Here is a 25382-nt window from a genome sequence, read left to right as displayed (position 1 = left end):
ATTTAAGATTTCAATAAGAAATGAATCCACATTTGATTTAGGATTTCAATAAGAAACCTATCCACGTTTGCGTTCAATAAGAAATGAATCCACAATTGATCCTAGATTTTAAAAAGGAATGCATCCACAAATGATCCTCGATTTCAATAAGAAATAAATAAACAATTGTTCCTGGATTTCAATAAGAACTGAATCCGCATGTGATTAAGATTTCAATAAGAAATAAATCGACATTTGCATTTAGATTTTAATAAGACATTAATCTACAATGGATCCTTGATTTCAATAAGAAATGTATCCACATTTGACCTAGGATTTAAAAAAAAAAATAATTGGCTTTTGATTCCACATTTGATTTAGGATTTCAATAACAAATGTATTGATTTTAGCTTTCAATTGGAAATGAACCTACATTTGATTTAAAATATCCATAAGAAGGGAATCTGCCTTTGATTTATGATTTCAGTAAGAAATGAATCCTCGGGGGTAGGTCAACAAGTCCGTGCCGTTTTGAATGAAACACAGGTTTTGGAAAATAAAATATTTTATTTTTCAACATATTCTCCTTTGAGTTCTATGCACATTGTCCAAAGTTTCTCCAATTTGTTTATCCCTTCCAAAAAAATAAGACTTGGCGAGGTCATCAAAATAGGTATTTTTTGTAAAATGATTTCATCGTTGAAGTCAAATCTCTTTCCGCCAAGAAATAGATACTCGCGGGTAAATCCGGCGAATACTGCGGAATAGGGTGCATTTCATAGCCTAATTCATGGATTTTTGTCATGGAAATAGATCATGTGTGTATCCTTTTGTAAACTTGATTGTGAGCAAATGCGGCAGCCATCTGGCGGAAAGCTTTATCATACCCAAGTAATCATTCAAAATTGAAATGTGAGATGCCTATGGCTTCCACTATCTCTCGCACTTTCAATTTCTGATCGGCCAACACCATATCGTATTTTTTCCAATTGTTTCGGGTATAGAGACCTCAACTGGGCATCAAGATGGTTCGAGATCTTCTGTGATTGTCCGACCACAATGAAATGCATGGCTGTCAAATACAAACTAAATGATTTGATTTGAGATTTCAATAAGAAATGTCTCCACTTTTGATTTGAGGTTTCAATAAGAAATGATTTAGTATTTTATTCAGGATTTCAACCCAATTTTTGGGCTGTGCTTGCTTAATGAATTTTCTTTCTCCGTTTTCGGAATGGTTCTGTTTCATACTGCAGTATAAATACAGCAGCTATTTAACAAATTTTGCATAATTTCTATACCAAACACTTCTTATCAACTGAAAATATTTGTACCAAATTGTATTGCTATATGCTTTTCCCTCAAGACCATTGATGTATATTTTATAGCACAATTGTGCAAGCTAACCACACACATATTCTTATTCGCTTTTGTTTAGTCGTCACTGAGACAGCGACGAATGCACATTAGAGTGACAATCACTTGTATGGAAAAAAATGTTTGTTAAAATTTTGAAGAGTGCCGGGTGGAATATTGTGACACTAGGCCTAAAAGTAAAGTGCTGAAAATTTGAGCCAAATCGGTCAACGATTTCTGGACGCGTATCGAGGTCAAAGTTCAGATATATGCAAAATTTTACTATTTATATGGAATAAATAGGTGAAACTCGTTAACTTTTTGCATTGTTTTCTAGAAATATGTAGATTTATTTATATTAATGAATATTACATTAAATAACATTTGGAACAGCTTTGCAATTAAAAGAATCGAAATGTGTACGAATTATCGTACACAAAAAATGTTAAAGTTATTACAAATTCGCCAGACCATTAACGTGTCTCAGGCCACTTGAACAAGAAATTTAGGAAAAAAAATTAACATAGTTTGAGAAAAATTAAAATAAAAGCTAATATTTATTTAAAATATATTCGTATTTACTTGTATATGAGTTTTTGGTCTTCGTAGGATAACGTTAACCTATTCGCAGGTATGTCAAAAAAAATATTTTTTTTAACGGTCGTATCGAATCTCCATTTTCAATTTTTTAAAAATTTTGTTAAACAAATTTCAGAATTTTTTGAACATCACAATGGGATTTATTGAGATTATAATAGAGAATAAAAATATGAAAAAAATTATGTCAATAGCTCTTACAGTTTTTCCGTACCTGCGATTTAAATTTTGCGATTTTCAAGAAAAACTAATTTTTTGTCCATATTTTGGCGAACCTTTAAATCGTGAAGGTCAAAGGTAAAATTTTTCAATATTTGGAATTTCTAATGAAAAGATAGCTAAATGTTATATATTTTTGGGCCGATTTTAATGAAACTTGAGGAAAATATACATTGGGGTCTAACATTTACAACAACAGTGCAAAAACGGATTTTAACCTTTAAGAGCACTTCGGGTCAAAATGGGCGTGTTTTTCGTGATTTTAAAAGTTGAGGATCATTTCGACCCCAAGCGCTGCTAAGGGTTAATTTCCATTTTTGTGCTGTTATTTTTAATTCTGGACTCCATGTTATATTTTCCTCAAGTTTCATTAAAATTTGGATTTTTTAATATATTTCGAACTTAACAAAAATCATTGTAGTTTAGTTTCGTTTTCACCTTCAATTTACTTCTGCGAACAATTTTTTTTCAGATTTGATATTAATTTAATGAAAACAATGTAAGAAAATAAATATTCTATTAATACAAATTTGACGAAAATTATTAATATCGAACTCTCAATTAATGAGGTAATATGCCACAAACAATTTCATTAATATTGCACAGTGGGGCAGAATCAAAATTTTTTGGAAATAAATCTGGCATTCTAAACGTCTGATCCGATTGGCATAAAATTTGACGCGAGCGTAGCCAAGGAGCATTCGAGTTTAAGATATTAAAATGGGCTATACAAATGATCCGGGGGCGGCGCTATGTTTATTGTATTGTATGTATATTGCTGTCTTCATTATTGTTAACAAATAATGCCTGATAAATACACAGTGCAAAACGATCTTAGCTACATTTTCGTAGTTAATTGTTTCCTAGAATTTTGAACGGTTTGATACCTAATTTTTTTAAAGCTTTTGCGATTTTGATCTTGAATATGAAGTTTTTTCGATTTTACATACAATTTTGTTCCTTATGACAAGAGCTACAACTTTGCATCTGAGAGTAAATCAGAATTCAGAACGGTTTGCAAGATATGAGCCTGAGAAAATTATCACTTTTTTTGCAAAAACGAAACTGAGGCACAGTTGACAATTTTGGTAATTTTCGGATCAAAAATCTGTAACATTTGAATAGATGAGGATTTTTGTAATATTTTGCCTTTGTTAAATAGGTGGGACTTTAGGCTTTAATATGTATTATTAATCATAAAAATCGAATTATTAAAAAAATGTATGAAAGGCTAAAAATACATTTCTGATTTTTTTTGAGTTTTTGTATAAAAGTAATAGTACTATAGTAGCTCTAACTCACATATTTTTATATCCATTTCAAAATTTTTAACAATTATTCTTTCATAAATGTCTGAATATTTCATGAAATTTGTAAGTTTTTATAAAATGTTTATCATATTTTTATTTTTTTTCGTAATTTTTCAAATTCTGCAATAGTTATTTTAATTTTTTTCTATGAAAACCAAATTTTTTTGCACAATGTTTTAAACATAATTTGTTATAGACAAAAATGAGACATTACTTGTTAAAATCGGTTTATATTTGCAGAAGTTATTAAACTTTTTCGAAAAAAATTACCTTGTAAATTAAAAATTGTACAAAAAAAATTTTTTTATACTTTTTTTGTTTTTTTTATACATATGCGCTGAGGGAGAAAATACTATAAAAGGTGTTAATGATTTTCATCCGGTTAAAAAAAATAAAACACTGTTTTGTTAAGAACTAAGTTTACATTATATATAGTTATAAATTTATATAACCTATTATAGCAAAATAAGCTATGAAAAGCAACTAAAATCAAAAAAAGTTGATAATTTTTTTTTCTGAAATTTCTGAGTTGCTCAACATTTTTGCATGCCATTTGTTTAAAGGCAGTTAATTATGATATATATTTTAGATAATAAGTTAAACTTTAATTCTATGTTAAAACTAGATCGGCGGCAAACTGTGCCAATAGTTAAAATCCTAGTCAAATTTGCGTAGGTAAGCCAAAAAACATTATATATTTTAAATGAATAAATTTCAAATCTGCTAACAATATATACAAAACTCTTTACAAATATAGAATCTGGACAATATACTCCTTCCAATAAGTTATAACAGTTCTCAAAGAAATAATTATAAATATAAAAAAACGCCATTGAATAAGGTATAATTATAACTCCCCAAATCTTTAAAGTGGAAAGTAGTGTATTCTCTCGCCATTTTCGAATACGTCTGTTGACATAATAACTATAATATCTGCTAATAATTATTGCTTGACATCTTAACTTTACGATACAAGTTGTTTTATGGTTAATTTTAATCATGCATACACCTTATATCATCCGTTGTGCGAGGCCTTAAATCTTTGGGCAAAACTGGGGATATGGGTCTTTTTTGTTTGGTCTTTTATCACGTAGTGGTGTTCATACATGGTTATATTTCCATGACTTAAAAAATTATTCACAGTGATACTGAAAGTTCATGGAGTTCTCTTTCGCTCACCAACACAAATACATTTTAGCTTTGGAAATCCCAGCTCAACTTCTCAAACCTATTTACGAGTATTGTTAGGGCACTGCTATACGTTCAATATATATTGTGATATTTGGGTCGCGATCCATTGAAATGGATCACGCAAAATGAGGTTATTCTGCGATTTGGATCGCGATCCATCAATACTGTATGCTACACGTTCAATAAATATCGCGGTCAATATATATTGCATGTGTAGCAGTGCCCATAGGATTTTGACAACCGAGTTAGGTCTTTGACAGGAGAGTTTCCGATCTATCTATATTAATAGGAAAATCTTGAGTTATTTAAGCAAATTATTAAAGATTTCATTAAATTGGTTATTGCAACAAATTTTACTAACACAATATCATTATTTTTTCTCTCTTTTTCTTTTCATATATTTTACCAACAATGGCAAACTTTCAAAAATTTTCACCTCCCCAAAACAATAATAACAAAACACTAAAACAACGACAATAACAACAAAAATAAATATAAAAACTAATTACTTTTTAAATACAATGCTTAACACAATCATCAACAATCGACAACAACAACAACCATAATAATAATTACAACAACACAAATCATTAAAACAAATGTGGTGGGTGATGACGGCGACAACTATGATGACGACGACCATGATGATGATGATGATTTTGAAAATAAACCAACACTAATCACGGTGATGATGGCTGTATTATGGAAAACTACAATAACTACAACAAAAATTAAAATGTGTTCTAAAAAAAAAACAACAAACAAAAAAATCTGTGTTTAAACAAATAAACAAAAACTTGTAAAAAAAACCAACATGCAAAAATACCATTAATTTGTAAAAAAAATAAATAAATAATAATTTCAATGAATAAACCAACCAACAATATTGGATGGTGATTTGTGTGTATTAAATTAATATTTATGGTGTATATGTGTGTGTGTGTGTTTGTATTTAAATTATTGTAATAACAAACTTAACACTTCCTGTATGAAAACCAAAACCAACCAACAAAAAAAATTGTGAACAAAATAATTCACTTGAAATTTTAAACTTTTGTGAAAATTTGAAATTTTCTGCTATGATGATAATCATGCTGGCCACTTGACTATGTGAATGTGTGCGTCTCGCTCTCTTTTTTTTCTATCATCTGACATTTAACAACAACAACAGTGCCACCGGATATACTAGATTATCCTACTAGTACGGATATGGTGGTACGTGAGGGTAGTAATGTGACGCTCAAATGCGCTGCTACCGGTTCACCGGAGCCGACAATTATATGGCGACGTGAAAATGGAGTGGCCATTGAATTGGCCAACGGTACCGAGGGTAAGTTTTTCAAACAAAATACAACAAAATATTTTACAAACATTGAATACGTATAGTATTCGCATATACCCGGCAAATCATAGAACTACTTGTAAAACTTGGAATTTTTTAAATTTTAAAAACTTCCACTAAATATGTATATCTCATTTCTAAAGCACTCATACTTCATACTTTCAGAATAGCTAAAATCGGTTTAGATTGTATATCGTTAGTTAGTCCAGTTTTATGAAAATTTCAATTTTAGTACAAATCGATAGAAAAATTATTTTACAATTATTTCGTTTTCTCTCTTTGTTGTACTATTTTATGGTATGCAAACGTGCTAAGTCCATTATTTTTGTCCAAATTGCTAAATTATTATCTAAGACTAACGGATTTTACTATAACTACGTTACTAAATATAATTTTACGTTTTTACCTTTTAAAAACGGTGATTAATTTCCTTTAAATAAATCTGATTCATTGTTCCCTATTTTTTTTTTGGACAACTTCATCAAACTGAAACTTGAAAACATTAAATGGTGTGCTGCCATCAAAATTAGAGGCTTTTGAATTTCAGCAAGAAGTTTCTCGTTGTTGGTTCTGGAATTTTCTTGAACTTCAGCTAATAATTTCTTGTTGTTGGCTCTTGAAGTTTCTTGAACTTCATCAAGAAGTTTATTGTTGTTGGCTCTAGAAGTTTCTTGAAGTTTCGTTTCCACTCCTACCCTTTTTTCATCATAGCATCAAAGATTGGTGCTTGTTGTTGCATTCCATTTTTGTAAAAGTACTTTTTTCCAAAAAACTATCGAAAAATCGCCTTTTTACATTTTTTTAAATTCAAATGCATATAACTTTGGAGTCAGTCATAATTTTCAAACAATTATTTTTTTATTTAACATACACATTTCTTGTTAGTCCAATAAATTGGGAACTTTTGGAAATGCTATTAACAAATGACGTAAAATTGCTAATGTTTTATTTTACAACTGCAGGGTTTGTACAGGTTTGTACTATGAGTTTGTAAATATGTTTGAAGGTTTTTTGTTATGTACAACAAACATATGTCAAGCACATTGATTTTGTTGTAAAGCATGAATGAAGTTATTTTTTTTTGCAGCTCGTAGTGCAAAAAAATATAAATATATATATATATATTTTTGGGCTAGAGTTTTTTATTTCAAGAGTTTTATCCGCGTGATGTTGGTTTGAAATTTCCTGTAGCACGTAAAACTGAAATCATATGCTGGCGTAATATTCTGCTACTTGTTTGGTTTACAAATATCCAGGGGAAGTATACTTAATCTGTCTACATATATATGTATATAAAATAGTAAACATCGTCCAGCCCAAACGCCGGAAGGTAGAGATAGGTTACCCTATCCCTATGTACTAGATCTAGGGCTAGGAGATAAAAAAGGCTAAAATGTGTAACATTATATTTTATAAATAGAAACAGAATTGAATAAAATCTTGTGGACAGGTGTGGACTTTTTTGAAATTCGAACATTTAGGGAGAAAAAAGAGTGAAAGCTATATTTTGGTACTTTTATGAAATACGAAGTGGTCAAAATTGTATTTAAGCCGATTTTGATATAAACTTAAACAGCTTGGTACTTTTTAAAACACATTTTCTTTTTTAGACCATGAACATATATCGTTTGAGATATTTTTGAGTTCCAAAAATATGAAACTATTTAATTTATCGACCTAAAATTTATCTGATATGCTCCTAAGTGAAGTAATGGTGTTAAGGTACCAAATTTTTTTAAATCTTCTATAATATTGAACTAGAAACATTTATTGGAATCCAATGGTACGTTTTTCTAATTTATAATAATGAATGTAGAATCATAAAATTAGACACACATAATCCGGAGTGAGAATTCGCAAAAAGTGGACTTTATGATTATTTTATAATAAAGGTTGTAGAATCATGAAATGAGGCATTTATTTTTCTATGTTAATAAGAATTCGGAAGGGAGTGATTGTTGGTACTTTTATCTTTATTATAATGGCGCTTCCTGAATATTTTATAATAATGAATATAGACACACATGATCAGATGAAATAAAATCCACAATTGGGGACTTCCAATAATACTTTTCGATTCTTCTATTACAATGAAACAATAATCATGAATGTTTGAGTATTTACTATGAGAGACTTCTTTTTTCACATAGTATTGGGTGTATGAATGAAAAATGCGATATTTTTTCAAAGTTTTAGCTTTTATTTTGAAACATTTGCACAATATAAATTTATTCAAATTATTGACCATTGTTAGCTATGAACTTTTCCGATCATTCTGGCAACATATGGACTCCGAGCCAAAAGAACTGCTCATCTTTTGAGGCCAAGAACTAATCAATCCAATATCGGATACTCTGTCCCAAAGTTAAGTGTATCTCACGGGCACGGTCTGTACAATGAAGCCGGTGAAGCAAAACTTCCCTACAACTTCATTCTAAATATTTTTCAACAGGTATCAATACTCTAATTAAAAGAAACAGTTGCGTATGGTCATATTTCAGCAGTTCATAATAGATATGAATCTTTTGCTCCCACCAAATACAGAGCATTAACTTAGCGCCATGGATAATTGGCTTTGGTGTCGATTCGGCTGGTTGTCCGGGCATTCACGGGATAATGCCTATAATACTTGACCGCTCTTGTTTCTATTCTAAACTAGGTACAAAGACTAGCATGTCTTGCAATTAATGGTTCTAGGAATTCCACCCCTCAGGCCTGTCTAGAGACGATGCTAAATATAACTCCCCTTGATATATATGGGGAATTTCATGTCAAGTGGGGTCAAAGTATGACATTTTAGCCAAACATGTGTTTTTTCGCATCCATGTATCTTATTACCTATTGTTCTTAGCAAAATGTGTCCCAAATAGTTTAGATAGCTATTTCTTCAATCTTTCGAAAAAAATATTTAAAAAAAAAATTAAAAATTTTTAATATTTTTTTTCCGAAATCAAAAACTTTTTTAATTTTTTTTTCAAAATGGGCCTTTTTTTCTTAAAAGAATGCTTAGATATTTTCCTACTATCCAATAGGTCAAACTTTGGTTCAAATTTCATCCCGACTAGAAGAGATCTATTTTAAAAATTGGTTCACTTGACATGAAATCCCCCATATATTAAATGCATTTCTGCTAAGTCTGCTCGACGACTTAGACAGTCGAGCGGACTGAAGCATGATCGTATTGGTCACGGCACCATCCTACAAAAGATATGCAGGCCAATCATGAAGCAAGAAACGGACTATTTGATAGAACATTTCGACTTATTGATAGAACATTTAGGATCAGTATACCGACAGGCGATGATTGGTCCGCAAATTCTATCCTAAGGAACGACTTGATCTCAATATACAAAGATGGTTCACGGACAGAAAGAAGCACGTACTCGGGAAGTTTCTCCGCTGAACTGGAACTGGAAAAAAAATGTTGCCTCTTCGATTACCCGATACCTGCACGGTTTTCAAGGCAGAGATATATTCTAATGATACAGCCGCGAGAATAACTCGGGAACTGAATTTCGAAAATTCGACTATACATATCTAAACGAACAGCCCTGTAGCAGTCAAGGATCAAGTCGAGTTGATATGTGTTCCAGGATATGAGGACATTCGGGGAAATTAAGTATCTGATGAATGCGCAACCAACGGGTCGTCCCTAGACGAAACTCTTGCGCAAAAGGATATTTACTCTCCCTTGGTGACGGTATCGAAATTGATAGATGAATAGGCTTTGAGAGAGATGGAACTCTGATGGTTAAATATCATCACTTGTATTAAATCCAGAATGCTTTGGACCACTCTTACAGAGGCTAGAACCAGGATTCTTTTGTCTCTTAGTAGGAATTCGATTAGGCTTCTTACGGGTATAGTCACTAGGCACTGTATGATTGGACACATATCGGAACGTATGAAGATGTAGAGGAATCGTTAGAACACCTTCTATGTGACTGCCCAGCCTTACAAGAGCATAGACTACTACATCTTGGTAGAGCTCTTTTTCATAATATGGACCGCCTCAGAGATATGTTACTAGTAAAGGAATTACATTGCCAATGTAATAAATCAATTTCAAAGTTAATAAATAAATAATGAATAAAAAAATTAAAAAAAAAAATTTTTGGAGGAAAACTATTCTCCCTTTATGAATTCTCAATATAAGGGGAATAATATTTCTAAGGGTACCACCATTCGCCATTATATAATGGATCATATAGGCAAAATCGTGAATACTACATTATTGGCCAGACTACTAAACCCTTGGTATACTTCCCATGGCCATTGAACAAAAAAACATCATTTACAATATTAGCCGTTACCTTTGCTACGATATTTCTCTTCAAAAAACCTATCGCCGTTATTTTGTTTATAAACAACCCTTCCTCGCATACCAACCCACCCAGCAGTTCCTTATGTTTTGCATAGTAAATGACCTTTCGTGGCTTAAATGTCTGGTGTAGTATACGAAAAATCTATTTTTTGGTTGTTTGATGTTCAGTTCACTTTACTTTTTGTAAACAACAACAATACTCCGGCTACAACAAACAGGAATACAAAAATCTACCCACTCAGCTCCTTTAATGTTCCTTTTTCTACTTCTTCTACACTGATTGTTCCATTTTTTTTAATAGTTCCCATTTGCCTTTTTTTTAGTTAACATAAAATTTTTTTTATTTTTTTGTATTATTGACCGCGAGTATTTTTATTATTTTAAAATTATTATTTGCTTGAAAAAGTTTTCATTTCATTGCTGGTTTTTTTTGTATGTTTTTTTTTCGTTTTGGATTTTATTATTATTTTTCTGGATTATTATTTTTTATTTGCTTGATTATTATTAGCCACTTTTTGTTAGTGGTTGGTTAAATTTTTCGTTTTTGTTCAACAAAAAGGCAAAGAAAAATAAAAGTTTGTTTTTTTATTATTTTCGCTTGGGTTTTGTATTTTGTTTGTAGTATTTTAACAATAATTTAAATTTCTTTTGGCCTGCTATGTGTTTCCCTTGCCATTTATTTAAATTGCAGTTTTGTGATGCGATTATTACAGAAAATTACCCCCATTATTAAGGCAAATAATACAATACAGTTGTTTACTTTAGTTAACTTTGTTTGCAGTTCGAAGACGCTGGAGTTTAGTGAGTTAAAGGAACTTTAAAAAGAAGAAATTTTGGAGTTCTCTTTACATTTTAAATTGAGCTATTATTTAGGCATTAAGTCTCAACAAATGAATACACAAAATGTTTAAGGAAATAACTTATTATCAGTTATAGAATTAATACACTTGTAAGCAAAGTAATTATAATAGCATGAAACTGCACCGTAATGTTCAGTCAAAATATATATTTCTCGAATACAGTATATTTTTAACAAACTAATGGCAAACTAATGGCAAGTAGTTTTTTAATTTTAGTTCAGTTCTAGTTCAGTTCTAGTTTAGTTCTAGTTCAGTTCTAGTTCAGTTCTAGTTCACTTCTAGTTCAGTTCTAGTTCAGTTCTAGTTCAGTTCTAGTTCAGTTCTAGTTCAGTTCTAGTTCAGTTCTAGTTCAGTTCTAGTTCAGTTCTAGTTCAGTTCTAGTTCAGTTCTAGTTCAGTTCTAGTTCAGTTCTAGTTCAGTTCTAAGGAGTGAGATCGAAAAATTCTTAACATACATATATGTTTATAAAAAAGAAACCACTAAACTTACAGCTTTAATTTTTTTTTTATTTGATTGAAATTATTATTACAATTTACAAAAAAAATTATTTTTATAGTTTTAATCACTAGTGATGAAATTTTGAACCTTTTTCGGAAACCCTTCCATTAACGTTTTTATAGTGCTTTCTGTCACTTTGCTCGAACATGTAGTCCATCTCCGTTTAAAATCTACCACACTTTTGGACACCTTTTTTGTACTATTCAATTCTCTTTTAACAAGAGCCCAAAAATCTACCACACTTTTGGACACCTTTTTTGTACTATTCAATTCTCTTTTAACAAGAGCCCAATATCTCTCCACTGGCCTTAGCTCCGGGCAGTTTGGAGGATTTGCCTCTCTTGGTACAAATACCACATTATTGTTCTTGTACCACTCAAGGGCTTGTTTGCCATAGTGACAGGATGCCAAGTCAGGCCAAAAATAAGTGGACACATTATGAAGTCTTATGAATGGAAGCAGCCTTTTTTGTAAACATTCCTTGATGTAAATTTCGGTATTTATAGAGCCCGTTGTAACAAATGAGTGGCTTCTTTTGCCGCAACTGCATATTGCTTGCCATACCAAGAACTTTCTGGGAAATTTTGTCTGCTTTTGGGTCCTAAACTTTTCTTCAACATTCCCTCGAGCATCAGCAACATAAAATTTTTGACCTGGAAGTTGCGAAAAATCTGCCAGAACATACGTTTCGTCATCCATTATGCAGCAAGAATATTTTTTTATAAAACTTGACTTCAATTTCCGTGCTCTGTTTTTGGCCTCTAAATTTTTAGTAGCGTTCCTGTCAGGAACTTTTTGAGCCTTGTATGTTTTTAAACCTGCATTAGCTTTAACTTTTCGTACCAAATAGTCCGAGCACTGAGCTAACCGGGCTGCTTTCCTACCGGATGTGTTGGGAGCTCTTTTGAAAATGCGTTCTATTTTTTTGGCTTTAGAAACATCATGTGGACCATTCCTTCTACCTGAACCAGGTTTTCTATCAACTGACAAGTTCTCCCGGTACTGTTTAATAACATTGGAAACAGTTTGACGGCAGACCTTTGTATGCTTGGCCAACTTTTTGTAAGACCAAGTTGGGTTTTGTTGAAAATATTTAATAATTTCAGTACGCACTTTTTTCTGGTCACTCATTTTAATCAGATTAACAAAAAAATTAATATAATTGACATTACACATAATAACTGACATGTTTTTCAAAGGTAACTTGATCAAAAAAAAATTCAAATAATACTTGGGTTAAAAAATGTAATGAAAAACGTGTGTTAAGAATTTTTCGATCTCACTCCTTAGTTCAGTTCTAGTTCAGTTCTAGTTCAGTTCTAGTTCAGTTCTAGTTCAGTTCTAGTTCAGTTCTAGTTCAGTTCTAGTTCAGTTCTAGTTCAGTTCTAGTTCAGTTCTAGTTCAGTTCAGTTCTAGTTCAGTTCTAGTTCAGTTCTAGTTCAGTTCTAGTTCAGTTCTAGTTCAGTTCTAGTTCAGTTCTAGTTCAGTTCTAGTTCAGTTCTAGTTCAGTTCTAGTTCAGTTCTAGTTCAGTTCTAGTTCAGTTCTAGTTCAGTTCTAGTTCAGTTCTAGTTCAGTTCTAGTTCAGTTCTAGTTCAGTTCTAGTTCAGTTCTAGTTCAGTTCTAGTTCAGTTCTAGTTCAGTTCTAGTTCAGTTCTAGTTCAGTTCTAGTTCAGTTCTAGTTCAGTTCTAGTTCAGTTCTAGTTCAGTTCTAGTTCAGTTCTAGTTCAGTTCTAGTTCAGTTCTAGTTCAGTTCTAGTTCAGTTCTAGTTCAGTTCTAGTTCAGTTCTAGTTCAGTTCTAGTTCAGTTCTAGTTCAGTTCTAGTTCAGTTCTAGTTCAGTTCTAGTTCAGTTCTAGTTCAGTTCTAGTTCAGTTCTAGTTCAGTTCTAGTTCAGTTCTAGTTCAGTTCTAGTTCAGTTCTAGTTCAGTTCTAGTTCAGTTCTAGTTCAGTTCTAGTTCAGTTCTAGTTCAGTTCTAGTTCAGTTCTAGTTCAGTTCTAGTTCAGTTCTAGTTCAGTTCTAGTTCAGTTCTAGTTCAGTTCTAGTTCAGTTCTAGTTCAGTTCTAGTTCAGTTCTAGTTCAGTTCTAGTTCAGTTCTAGTTCAGTTCTAGTTCAGTTCTAGTTCAGTTCTAGTTCAGTTCTAGTTCAGTTCTAGTTCAGTTCTAGTTCAGTTCTAGTTCAGTTCTAGTTCAGTTCTAGTTCAGTTCTAGTTCAGTTCTAGTTCAGTTCTAGTTCAGTTCTAGTTCAGTTCTAGTTCAGTTCTAGTTCAGTTCTAGTTCAGTTCTAGTTCAGTTCTAGTTCAGTTCTAGTTCAGTTCTAGTTCAGTTCTAGTTCAGTTCTAGTTCAGTTCTAGTTCAGTTCTAGTTCAGTTCTAGTTCAGTTCTAGTTCAGTTCTAGTTCAGTTCTAGTTCAGTTCTAGTTCAGTTCTAGTTCAGTTCTAGTTCAGTTCTAGTTCAGTTCTAGTTCAGTTCTAGTTCAGTTCTAGTTCAGTTCTAGTTCAGTTCTAGTTCAGTTCTAGTTCAGTTCTAGTTCAGTTCTAGTTCAGTTCTAGTTCAGTTCTAGTTCAGTTCTAGTTCAGTTCTAGTTCAGTTCTAGTTCAGTTCTAGTTCAGTTCTAGTTCAGTTCTAGTTCAGTTCTAGTTCAGTTCTAGTTCAGTTCTAGTTCAGTTCTAGTTCAGTTCTAGTTCAGTTCTAGTTCAGTTCTAGTTCAGTTCTAGTTCAGTTCTAGTTCAGTTCTAGTTCAGTTCTAGTTCAGTTCTAGTTCAGTTCTAGTTCAGTTCTAGTTCAGTTCTAGTTCAGTTCTAGTTCAGTTCTAGTTCAGTTCTAGTTCAGTTCTAGTTCTAGTTCAGTTCTAGTTCAGTTCTAGTTCAGTTCTAGTTCTAGTTCTAGTTCTAGTTCAGTTCTAGTTCAGTTCTAGTTCAGTTCTAGTTCTAGTTCAGTTCTAGTTCAGTTCTAGTTCAGTTCTAGTTCTAGTTCTAGTTCTAGTTCAGTTCTAGTTCAGTTCTAGTTCAGTTCTAGTTCTAGTTCAGTTCTAGTTCAGTTCTAGTTCAGTTCTAGTTCAGTTCTAGTTCTAGTTCTAGTTCTAGTTCTAGTTCTAGTTCTAGTTCAGTTCTAGTTCAGTTCTAGTTCAGTTCTAGTTCAGTTCTAGTTCAGTTCTAGTTCAGTTCTAGTTCAGTTCTAGTTCAGTTCTAGTTCAGTTCTAGTTCAGTTCTAGTTCAGTTCTAGTTCAGTTCTAGTTCAGTTCTAGTTCAGTTCTAGTTCAGTTCTAGTTCAGTTCTAGTTCAGTTCTAGTTCAGTTCTAGTTCAGTTCTAGTTCAGTTCTAGTTCAGTTCTAGTTCAGTTCTAGTTCAGTTCTAGTTCAGTTCTAGTTCAGTTCTAGTTCAGTTCTAGTTCAGTTCTAGTTCAGTTCTAGTTCAGTTCTAGTTCAGTTCTAGTTCAGTTCTAGTTCAGTTCTAGTTCAGTTCTAGTTCAGTTCTAGTTCAGTTCTAGTTCAGTTCTAGTTCAGTTCTAGTTCAGTTCTAGTTCAGTTCTAGTTCAGTTCTAGTTCAGTTCTAGTTCAGTTCTAGTTCAGTTCTAGTTCAGTTCTAGTTCAGTTCTAGTTCAGTTCTAGTTCAGTTCTAGTTCAGTTCTAGTTCAGTTCTAGTTCAGTTCTAGTTCAGTTCTAGTTCAGTTCTAGTTCAGTTCTAGTTCAGTTCTAGTTCAGTTCTAGTTCAGTTCTAGTTCAGTTCTAGTTCAGTTCTAGTTCAGTTCTAGTTCAGTTCTAGTTCAGTTCTAGTTCAGTTCTAGTTCAGTTCTAGTTCAGTTCTAGTTCAGTTCTAGTTCAGTTCTAGTTCAGTTCTAGTTCAGTTCTAGTTCAGTTCTAGTTCAGTTCTAGTTCAGTTCTAGTTCAGTTCTAGTTCAGTTCTAGTTCAGTTCTAGTTCAGTTCTAGTTCAGTTCTAGTTCAGTTCTAGTTCAGTTCTAGTTCAGTTCTAGTTCAGTTCTAGTTCAGTTCTAGTTCAGTTCTAGTTCAGTTCTAGTTCAGTTCTAGTTCAGTTCTAGTTCAGTTCTAGTTCAGTTCTAGTTCAGTTCTAGTTCAGTTCTAGTTCAGTTCTAGTTCAGTTCTAGTTCAGTTCTAGTTCAGTTCTAGTTCAGTTCTAGTTCAGTTCTAGTTCAGTTCTAGTTCAGTTCTAGTTCAGTTCTAGTTCAGTTCTAGTTCAGTTCTAGTTCAGTTCTAGTTCAGTTCTAGTTCAGTTCTAGTTCAGTTCTAGTTCAGTTCTAGTTCTAGTTCTAGTTCTAGTTCAGTTCTAGTTCAGTTCTAGTTCAGTTCTAGTTCAGTTCTAGTTCAGTTCTAGTTCTAGTTCAGTTCTAGTTCAGTTCTAGTTAGTTCAGTTCTAGTTCAGTTCTAGTTCAGTTCTAGTTCAGTTCTAGTTCAGTTCTAGTTCAGTTCTAGTTCAGTTCTAGTTCAGTTCTAGTTCAGTTCTAGTTCAGTTCTAGTTCAGTTCTAGTTCAGTTCTAGTTCAGTTCTAGTTCAGTTCTAGTTCAGTTCTAGTTCAGTTCTAGTTCAGTTCTAGTTCAGTTCTAGTTCAGTTCTAGTTCAGTTCTAGTTCAGTTCTAGTTCAGTTCTAGTTCAGTTCTAGTTCAGTTCTAGTTCAGTTCTAGTTCAGTTCTAGTTCAGTTCTAGTTCAGTTCTAGTTCAGTTCTAGTTCAGTTCTAGTTCAGTTCTAGTTCAGTTCTAGTTCAGTTCTAGTTCAGTTCTAGTTCAGTTCTAGTTCAGTTCTAGTTCAGTTCTAGTTCAGTTCTAGTTCAGTTCTAGTTCAGTTCTAGTTCAGTTCTAGTTCAGTTCTAGTTCAGTTCTAGTTCAGTTCTAGTTCAGTTCTAGTTCAGTTCTAGTTCAGTTCTAGTTCAGTTCTAGTTCAGTTCTAGTTCAGTTCTAGTTCAGTTCTAGTTCAGTTCTAGTTCAGTTCTAGTTCAGTTCTAGTTCAGTTCTAGTTCAGTTCTAGTTCAGTTCTAGTTCAGTTCTAGTTCAGTTCTAGTTCAGTTCTAGTTCAGTTCTAGTTCAGTTCTAGTTCAGTTCTAGTTCAGTTCTAGTTCAGTTCTAGTTCAGTTCTAGTTCAGTTCTAGTTCAGTTCTAGTTCAGTTCTAGTTCAGTTCTAGTTCAGTTCTAGTTCAGTTCTAGTTCAGTTCTAGTTCAGTTCTAGTTCAGTTCTAGTTCAGTTCTAGTTCAGTTCTAGTTCAGTTCTAGTTCAGTTCTAGTTCAGTTCTAGTTCAGTTCTAGTTCAGTTCTAGTTCAGTTCTAGTTCAGTTCTAGTTCAGTTCTAGTTCAGTTCTAGTTCAGTTCTAGTTCAGTTCTAGTTCAGTTCTAGTTCAGTTCTAGTTCAGTTCTAGTTCAGTTCTAGTTCAGTTCTAGTTCAGTTCTAGTTCAGTTCTAGTTCAGTTCTAGTTCAGTTCTAGTTCAGTTCTAGTTCAGTTCTAGTTCAGTTCTAGTTCAGTTCTAGTTCAGTTCTAGTTCAGTTCTAGTTCAGTTCTAGTTCAGTTCTAGTTCAGTTCTAGTTCAGTTCTAGTTCAGTTCTAGTTCAGTTCTAGTTCAGTTCTAGTTCAGTTCTAGTTCAGTTCTAGTTCAGTTCTAGTTCAGTTCTAGTTCAGTTCTAGTTCAGTTCTAGTTCAGTTCTAGTTCAGTTCTAGTTCAGTTCTAGTTCAGTTCTAGTTCAGTTCTAGTTCAGTTCTAGTTCAGTTCTAGTTCAGTTCTAGTTCAGTTCTAGTTCAGTTCTAGTTCAGTTCTAGTTCAGTTCTAGTTCAGTTCTAGTTCAGTTCTAGTTCAGTTCTAGTTCAGTTCTAGTTCAGTTCTAGTTCAGTTCTAGTTCAGTTCTAGTTCAGTTCTAGTTCAGTTCTAGTTCAGTTCTAGTTCAGTTCTAGTTCAGTTCTAGTTCAGTTCTAGTTCAGTTCTAGTTCAGTTCTAGTTCAGTTCTAGTTCAGTTCTAGTTCAGTTCTAGTTCAGTTCTAGTTCAGTTCTAGTTCAGTTCTAGTTCAGTTCTAGTTCAGTTCTAGTTCAGTTCTAGTTCAGTTCTAGTTCAGTTCTAGTTCAGTTCTAGTTCAGTTCTAGTTCAGTTCTAGTTCAGTTCTAGTTCAGTTCTAGTTCAGTTCTAGTTCAGTTCTAGTTCAGTTCTAGTTCAGTTCTAGTTCAGTTCTAGTTCAGTTCTAGTTCAGTTCTAGTTCAGTTCTAGTTCAGTTCTAGTTCAGTTCTAGTTCAGTTCTAGTTCAGTTCTAGTTCAGTTCTAGTTCAGTTCTAGTTCAGTTCTAGTTCAGTTCTAGTTCAGTTCTAGTTCAGTTCTAGTTCAGTTCTAGTTCAGTTCTAGTTCAGTTCTAGTTCAGTTCTAGTTCAGTTCTAGTTCAGTTCTAGTTCAGTTCTAGTTCAGTTCTAGTTCAGTTCTAGTTCAGTTCTAGTTCAGTTCTAGTTCAGTTCTAGTTCAGTTCTAGTTCAGTTCTAGTTCAGTTCTAGTTCAGTTCTAGTTCAGTTCTAGTTCAGTTCTAGTTCAGTTCTAGTTCAGTTCTAGTTCAGTTCTAGTTCAGTTCTAGTTCAGTTCTAGTTCAGTTCTAGTTCAGTTCTAGTTCAGTTCTAGTTCAGTTCTAGTTCAGTTCTAGTTCAGTTCTAGTTCAGTTCTAGTTCAGTTCTAGTTCAGTTCTAGTTCAGTTCTAGTTCAGTTCTAGTTCAGTTCTAGTTCAGTTCTAGTTCAGTTCTAGTTCAGTTCTAGTTCAGTTCTAGTTCAGTTCTAGTTCAGTTCTAGTTCAGTTCTAGTTCAGTTCTAGTTCAGTTCTAGTTCAGTTCTAGTTCAGTTCTAGTTCAGTTCTAGTTCAGTTCTAGTTCAGTTCTAGTTCAGTTCTAGTTCAGTTCTAGTTCAGTTCTAGTTCAGTTCTAGTTCAGTTCTAGTTCAGTTCTAGTTCAGTTCTAGTTCAGTTCTAGTTCAGTTCTAGTTCAGTTCTAGTTCAGTTCTAGTTCAGTTCTAGTTCAGTTCTAGTTCAGTTCTAGTTCAGTTCTAGTTCAGTTCTAGTTCAGTTCTAGTTCAGTTCTAGTTCAGTTCTAGTTCAGTTCTAGTTCAGTTCTAGTTCAGTTCTAGTTCAGTTCTAGTTCAGTTCTAGTTCAGAACTACTTTCTACTTTCATTGCGAGCGGACGTGTTTTTCTATTGTGCTACAATTAAAGTAAATTACTACAGTTAATAGTGTCGCTAAAATTGCAAAATTAATACACAGCATTAAATAAAAAAAATTGCTTCAATTTGAACCCAAATTAGTGCTAAAGAAACACATTGTATCTACATTTTGCTAAAAAATAATAACTATAATTGGAAAATTTTAATTTTTAAAATAACAAAAAGTGCGAAACAAACAAAAAAAAACAAAACAATAAAAATGAGTGCAGTTCTCTGTAACAAGTGTAACAAGGCAATTACAACAACTACATATGTCAAATGCTATGGATGTAACTCTAGTTACCATTTCTCACCATGTTGCCCTCTGTCAGAGTCCACGTATTCTACAATGTATGGCGAGAGAAAAACAAATTGGAAATGCCATGTATGCAAACCACGGTGTAAATCTCCCAACAACTTATACCAAGCTGTTGTTTTTGACGACAAAAACCAACAAAAACAGTTACGAGAGGATGATGATGAGAACAACGATGAAAATAACAGAGCAAAAATTTTTAAAGACTCACTTTCTCTCAATTCTGTCAACTCCACATTGTGCTCAGTCAAATCTGAAGTTTCCGACCTGAGATCTGATATGAAAGCCATCAACTTACACATACAAATTAAGGATGAAATACAATATGCTCTCTCCACAATAACAAACACCCTTTCAAAATTGGTGACTCAAGTAAACGAGCTTACAGAAAAAGATAAACAGAGAGAACATCAAATAAATGCAATGGACACACGAGTAACCAAAATAGAACAGCAGATGATCGTTAAAAACATAGAAATAAAAAATGTCAAAAACAACGATATTACTCCGTATGATGTTCTTAAAACAATCGCAGAGTCGGTTAATGTGGAAATTAGCGAAACAGACATTAGCAAAGCTTACAGATTAAAAAAGCAAGAAGATAAGATGATTGTTGAATTCTCTTCACTCAACAAAAAAACAGAGCTGATGAAAAAAATTACACGCCACAGAATAGATGCTAAAATCATAAACAATGCCGAAAACAATAGCACCAGTAGCAACAACAAATATATATATATTAACGACCAACTAACTTTTAATAATCGTCAATTGTTATGGATAGCTAAAACCAAAGCCAAAGAAGCAAATTGGAAATTTGTATGGGTCAGAGATGGCAAAATTTTCGCCCGCAAAAAGGAAAATTTACCATCCATCATCATAAACAATGCATCTGATATTGAATTGATCACCACCACAATTTAATTTTGCACATGTTTTACATATTATTTTATACTTTATAAAACAAAAAATATATTATAAACTTTAAGGATTTCACACAATGAATAATAAAAATCAAATTCTAAATAACTTTAACAAAATTGAAAAACAATATTTAAGTTATCCCACATCATTTATTTATATGAATATTCGCTCACTAAGGCTTAATTTCACTTCTTTACTTGTGAGCATAAACCAAATAATAAACAAAATAAAATTTATAATACTAGTCGAAACAAATATATGTGATAGCGAAAATACTCTTTACAATATAAATGGTTTTAATTCGGTTTTCATTAATAGAGAAGGAAGAGGAGGAGGAATCGCGGTCTATATAAAAGAAAGTATTCAGTATACACGCATCTCTTTAGACACCAAATCATTTGAACTCTTAAACCTTCAAATAAAAATAAACAATAAAACTCTCTCCCTTCTTACAATTTATCGACCCCCTGACCAAAAAGTTACAGATTTTATAAACGAACTAGAATCAATTGTAAATGAAATAAACAAAAAAGAAGAGATCATATTAGTGGGAGATATTAACATCGATATTTCAAAACAAAATAAAACAACAACAACATACCTTGATATGTTATTATCAAATGGTATGCAGAGCATTGTAACAGAGAATACTCGCGAAGATGTAAACAAAAACACACGCACGTGTATTGATCATATATTTATAAAAAATAAACAAACAAATCCACATACATACGCTGCAATAATAACAACAACAATAAGTGACCACTACTCTCTTTTTTGTGCTACTCACAAAGAAGAAAACAAACAGAGGTGTGTCAACCAAAGTACACGCGTGCCAAAACTAAAATTAAATAATTATACAGTGTGGAACAAAATAAAAGAAACAAATTGGAACGAATTAACATATCAAACAAATAACACCAATGATTTGTATAATACAATATTAAAACAATTTTGTGATATATACGATAAATCAGTGAGCAAAACAAAACCTAGTAAAAAAAGATCGTCGAATCCATGGATAAGCGAAGAATTAGTTAAATACTGTGATTATAGGGATAAACTTAACAAAAGATGGCGAAATAATAAAACTAATATAAACTATGAAAATGAATACAAAAAATATAGAAATTTACTTAATAAAAAAATTAATTATGAAAAAAATAATTATTTTAGAAAAAAGTTTATTGAAAATAGAAGTGATTTACGTGTAACTTGGCAGCTCATTAACGAAATTATAGGGAAAAAATCAAATAATATTGATGAAATGATTCTCAAAAACTTTGAAACGGATAATCTAGTTGATATACTAAACGGTTTTGCAACAAATTTCAAGAAAAACGTGAAACAAATATTACATACCTGCAATATAAAAACTATAAACAGTGTCGGAAGAACTTGCCAAAACTCTTTGTATATGACATATGCAAATGAAGAAGAAATATATAATATTTTAAAGACCTTAAATTCAAAAAAGTCTCCAGGATCAGATGGTATTAGACCAATTGATTTGAAAACTAATGCAAGTTATCTCACACCTGTAATAACTCGTCTTATAAACACAAGCTTGGAAAACGGCAGCGTGCCAGCTCATCTTAAAACGTCAATAATAAGACCCATATACAAAAGCGGAAGTAAAACAGATTTCAACAATTATAGGCCAATTGCAATTCTACCGGTTATTGAAAAAATTCTAGAGGAAATTGTAGCGAGAAGACTAAAATCATATTTGGAAAAATATAAAATTATAAATAAAAATCAATTTGGATTTCAGAAAGGCAAAAACATAAACATGCTACTGGGAAACTTTTCAAATTATATAAACACTTGCTTAAGTAAAAGCATGCACTGTCTGGTTTTATTTATAGATTTTAGCAAAGCTTTTGACACACTCACACATTGCAAATTATTACAAATGTTAGAGAGAAATGGAATAAGGGGAAGCACATTATCGTGGTTCAGAAACTATCTGAATTGCAGATCATATCGCGTTAATATCAACAACAAATGTAGTGATGAAATAGGTACAGACTGTGGTGTACCACAGGGGTCAAAATTGGGACCATTACTATATATAATATACGCCAATGAAATGATTAGTACTCTACACGGAAATACAACTTTTGCATATGCAGATGACACGGCGATAGTGGTTGCAGATAAAAATATTAAATCAGCAACTGAACTTATGCAAAATCAATTAGACACCGCAACTAAATGGTGTCACGACAATGGCTTAATTATAAACGCAACAAAAACAAAATTGATGCATATAAAACCGCGACATCTCCCACCTACATCAATAAACGTAAAATACCACAATAGTGAATGTCTCCACGGAAAAGTGAAAAATCCCAACAGAATTGACGCCTGTACAACAACTATAGATTTGGTGGACACATACAAATACTTAGGAGTACACGTAGACAGCAAGTTCAAATGGAAAACCCACATTGAAAATCTACAAAAGAAACTACGCAAATCTGCATATATGCTATACCATTTGAGCTACTGCTCTACATACAGCGTTCTCAGACAAGCTTATTTCTCATTAACGGAGTCTTATATTAGACATGGTATTGCAGCATGGGGAAGCTCAACACATTGTAGAATAATACAAAACACACAAAATCAAATTCTCAAAATCCTTAAGAAAAATTATAATTCCTCCAAAAATACCAGAAATTTCAACGGCAGCACTTACAATAGTGATGACAACAACGCAACTTCACAACTCAACACCATAATAAATACAACACAAGATACAAATCAACACAATACACAGCACAACAACAACGTTTTTATAAACCCCAACAACACAATCTTTAATAGAACGTCTACTAACTACAACACGTCGTTCAACACAAACAACAACATCCAACTCAACCCACAAACAAACAACAACCTATTCGACACAACACAACATACCAATACAACATATTTACACACTACACATAACAACAACACAATACAACACTCAAACCATCACAATCCACAACACCAAACCAATCAACACAATAATAACACAATAAATAGTAACTCCAACAACAACCTTGCCAAAGATATGAACGTATTGAAAGTGAAAAGCATCTATTATATGACCATAATAAATGAGTTCTACAACGATAGCCGATTCTTAAATGTCATCGATCACCAATACAACACAAGAAGACGAGCACAAGGAAGGTTCAAAGTGGAACGTTTTCATAACGAATATGGCCGACATACTCTCGGGGTTACACTACCTTCAATTTTCAATAAAATTCCAATAAGCATTATAAATCAAATTAATGAATTTAAAAGAAAAAAACTCTTAAAAAATTACTTTATAAATTCGCAATGAATTGCATAGTCATATATTCTATTATTTACAACTTCTTTTCACCTGCTGACAAGCCGTATGGCTTAGTGGGTTACTGAATTAATTAAATAATAAATATAAAGAAAATAGATTTAAGATAATTTTTTGTCAAACTTATGATAAATAATGAAATAAATAATAATAAAGTTAAAAAAAAAAAAAAAAAAAAAAAAAAAAAAAAAAAGAACTGAACTAGAACTGAACTAGAACTTTTTTTTTTTTTTTTTTTTTTTTTTTTAACTTTATTATTATTTATTTCATTATTTATCATAAGTTTGACAAAAAATTATCTTAAATCTATTTTCTTTATATTTATTATTTAATTAATTCAGTAACCCACTAAGCCATACGGCTTGTCAGCAGGTGAAAAGAAGTTGTAAATAATAGAATATATGACTATGCAATTCATTGCGAATTTATAAAGTAATTTTTTAAGAGTTTTTTTCTTTTAAATTCATTAATTTGATTTATAATGCTTATTGGAATTTTATTGAAAATTGAAGGTAGTGTAACCCCGAGAGTATGTCGGCCATATTCGTTATGAAAACGTTCCACTTTGAACCTTCCTTGTGCTCGTCTTCTTGTGTTGTATTGGTGATCGATGACATTTAAGAATCGGCTATCGTTGTAGAACTCATTTATTATGGTCATATAATAGATGCTTTTCACTTTCAATACGTTCATATCTTTGGCAAGGTTGTTGTTGGAGTTACTATTTATTGTGTTATTATTGTGTTGATTGGTTTGGTGTTGTGGATTGTGATGGTTTGAGTGTTGTATTGTGTTGTTGTTATGTGTAGTGTGTAAATATGTTGTATTGGTATGTTGTGTTGTGTCGAATAGGTTGTTGTTTGTTTGTGGGTTGAGTTGGATGTTGTTGTTTGTGTTGAACGACGTGTTGTAGTTAGTAGACGTTCTATTAAAGATTGTGTTGTTGGGGTTTATAAAAACGTTGTTGTTGTGCTGTGTATTGTGTTGATTTGTATCTTGTGTTGTATTTATTATGGTGTTGAGTTGTGAAGTTGCGTTGTTGTCATCACTATTGTAAGTGCTGCCGTTGAAATTTCTGGTATTTTTGGAGGAATTATAATTTTTCTTAAGGATTTTGAGAATTTGATTTTGTGTGTTTTGTATTATTCTACAATGTGTTGAGCTTCCCCATGCTGCAATACCATGTCTAATATAAGACTCCGTTAATGAGAAATAAGCTTGTCTGAGAACGCTGTATGTAGAGCAGTAGCTCAAATGGTATAGCATATATGCAGATTTGCGTAGTTTCTTTTGTAGATTTTCAATGTGGGTTTTCCATTTGAACTTGCTGTCTACGTGTACTCCTAAGTATTTGTATGTGTCCACCAAATCTATAGTTGTTGTACAGGCGTCAATTCTGTTGGGATTTTTCACTTTTCCGTGGAGACATTCACTATTGTGGTATTTTACGTTTATTGATGTAGGTGGGAGATGTCGCGGTTTTATATGCATCAATTTTGTTTTTGTTGCGTTTATAATTAAGCCATTGTCGTGACACCATTTAGTTGCGGTGTCTAATTGATTTTGCATAAGTTCAGTTGCTGATTTAATATTTTTATCTGCAACCACTATCGCCGTGTCATCTGCATATGCAAAAGTTGTATTTCCGTGTAGAGTACTAATCATTTCATTGGCGTATATTATATATAGTAATGGTCCCAATTTTGACCCCTGTGGTACACCACAGTCTGTACCTATTTCATCACTACATTTGTTGTTGATATTAACGCGATATGATCTGCAATTCAGATAGTTTCTGAACCACGATAATGTGCTTCCCCTTATTCCATTTCTCTCTAACATTTGTAATAATTTGCAATGTGTGAGTGTGTCAAAAGCTTTGCTAAAATCTATAAATAAAACCAGACAGTGCATGCTTTTACTTAAGCAAGTGTTTATATAATTTGAAAAG

General features: G+C 32.3%; 1 protein-coding gene across 1 annotated transcript in view; it reads left to right on the top strand.

Moving 5' to 3' along the window:
* Positions 1-25382, top strand: part of DIP-eta (Dpr-interacting protein eta) — a 58532-nt gene that overhangs the window by 26562 nt on the left and 6588 nt on the right. Inside the window, exon 4 of the mRNA XM_065500357.1 lies at positions 5824-5982. Coding sequence (XP_065356429.1) covers positions 5824-5982 — 159 coding nt within the window. The remainder of the gene's footprint in view (positions 1-5823; positions 5983-25382) is intronic.

The sequence above is a fragment of the Calliphora vicina genome, chromosome 2 (genome assembly GCF_958450345.1).
Source record: "Calliphora vicina chromosome 2, idCalVici1.1, whole genome shotgun sequence".
In the NCBI taxonomy this organism is placed as follows: Eukaryota; Metazoa; Arthropoda; class Insecta; order Diptera; family Calliphoridae; genus Calliphora; species Calliphora vicina.
This window is presented reverse-complemented; position numbering and strand designations above follow the sequence as displayed.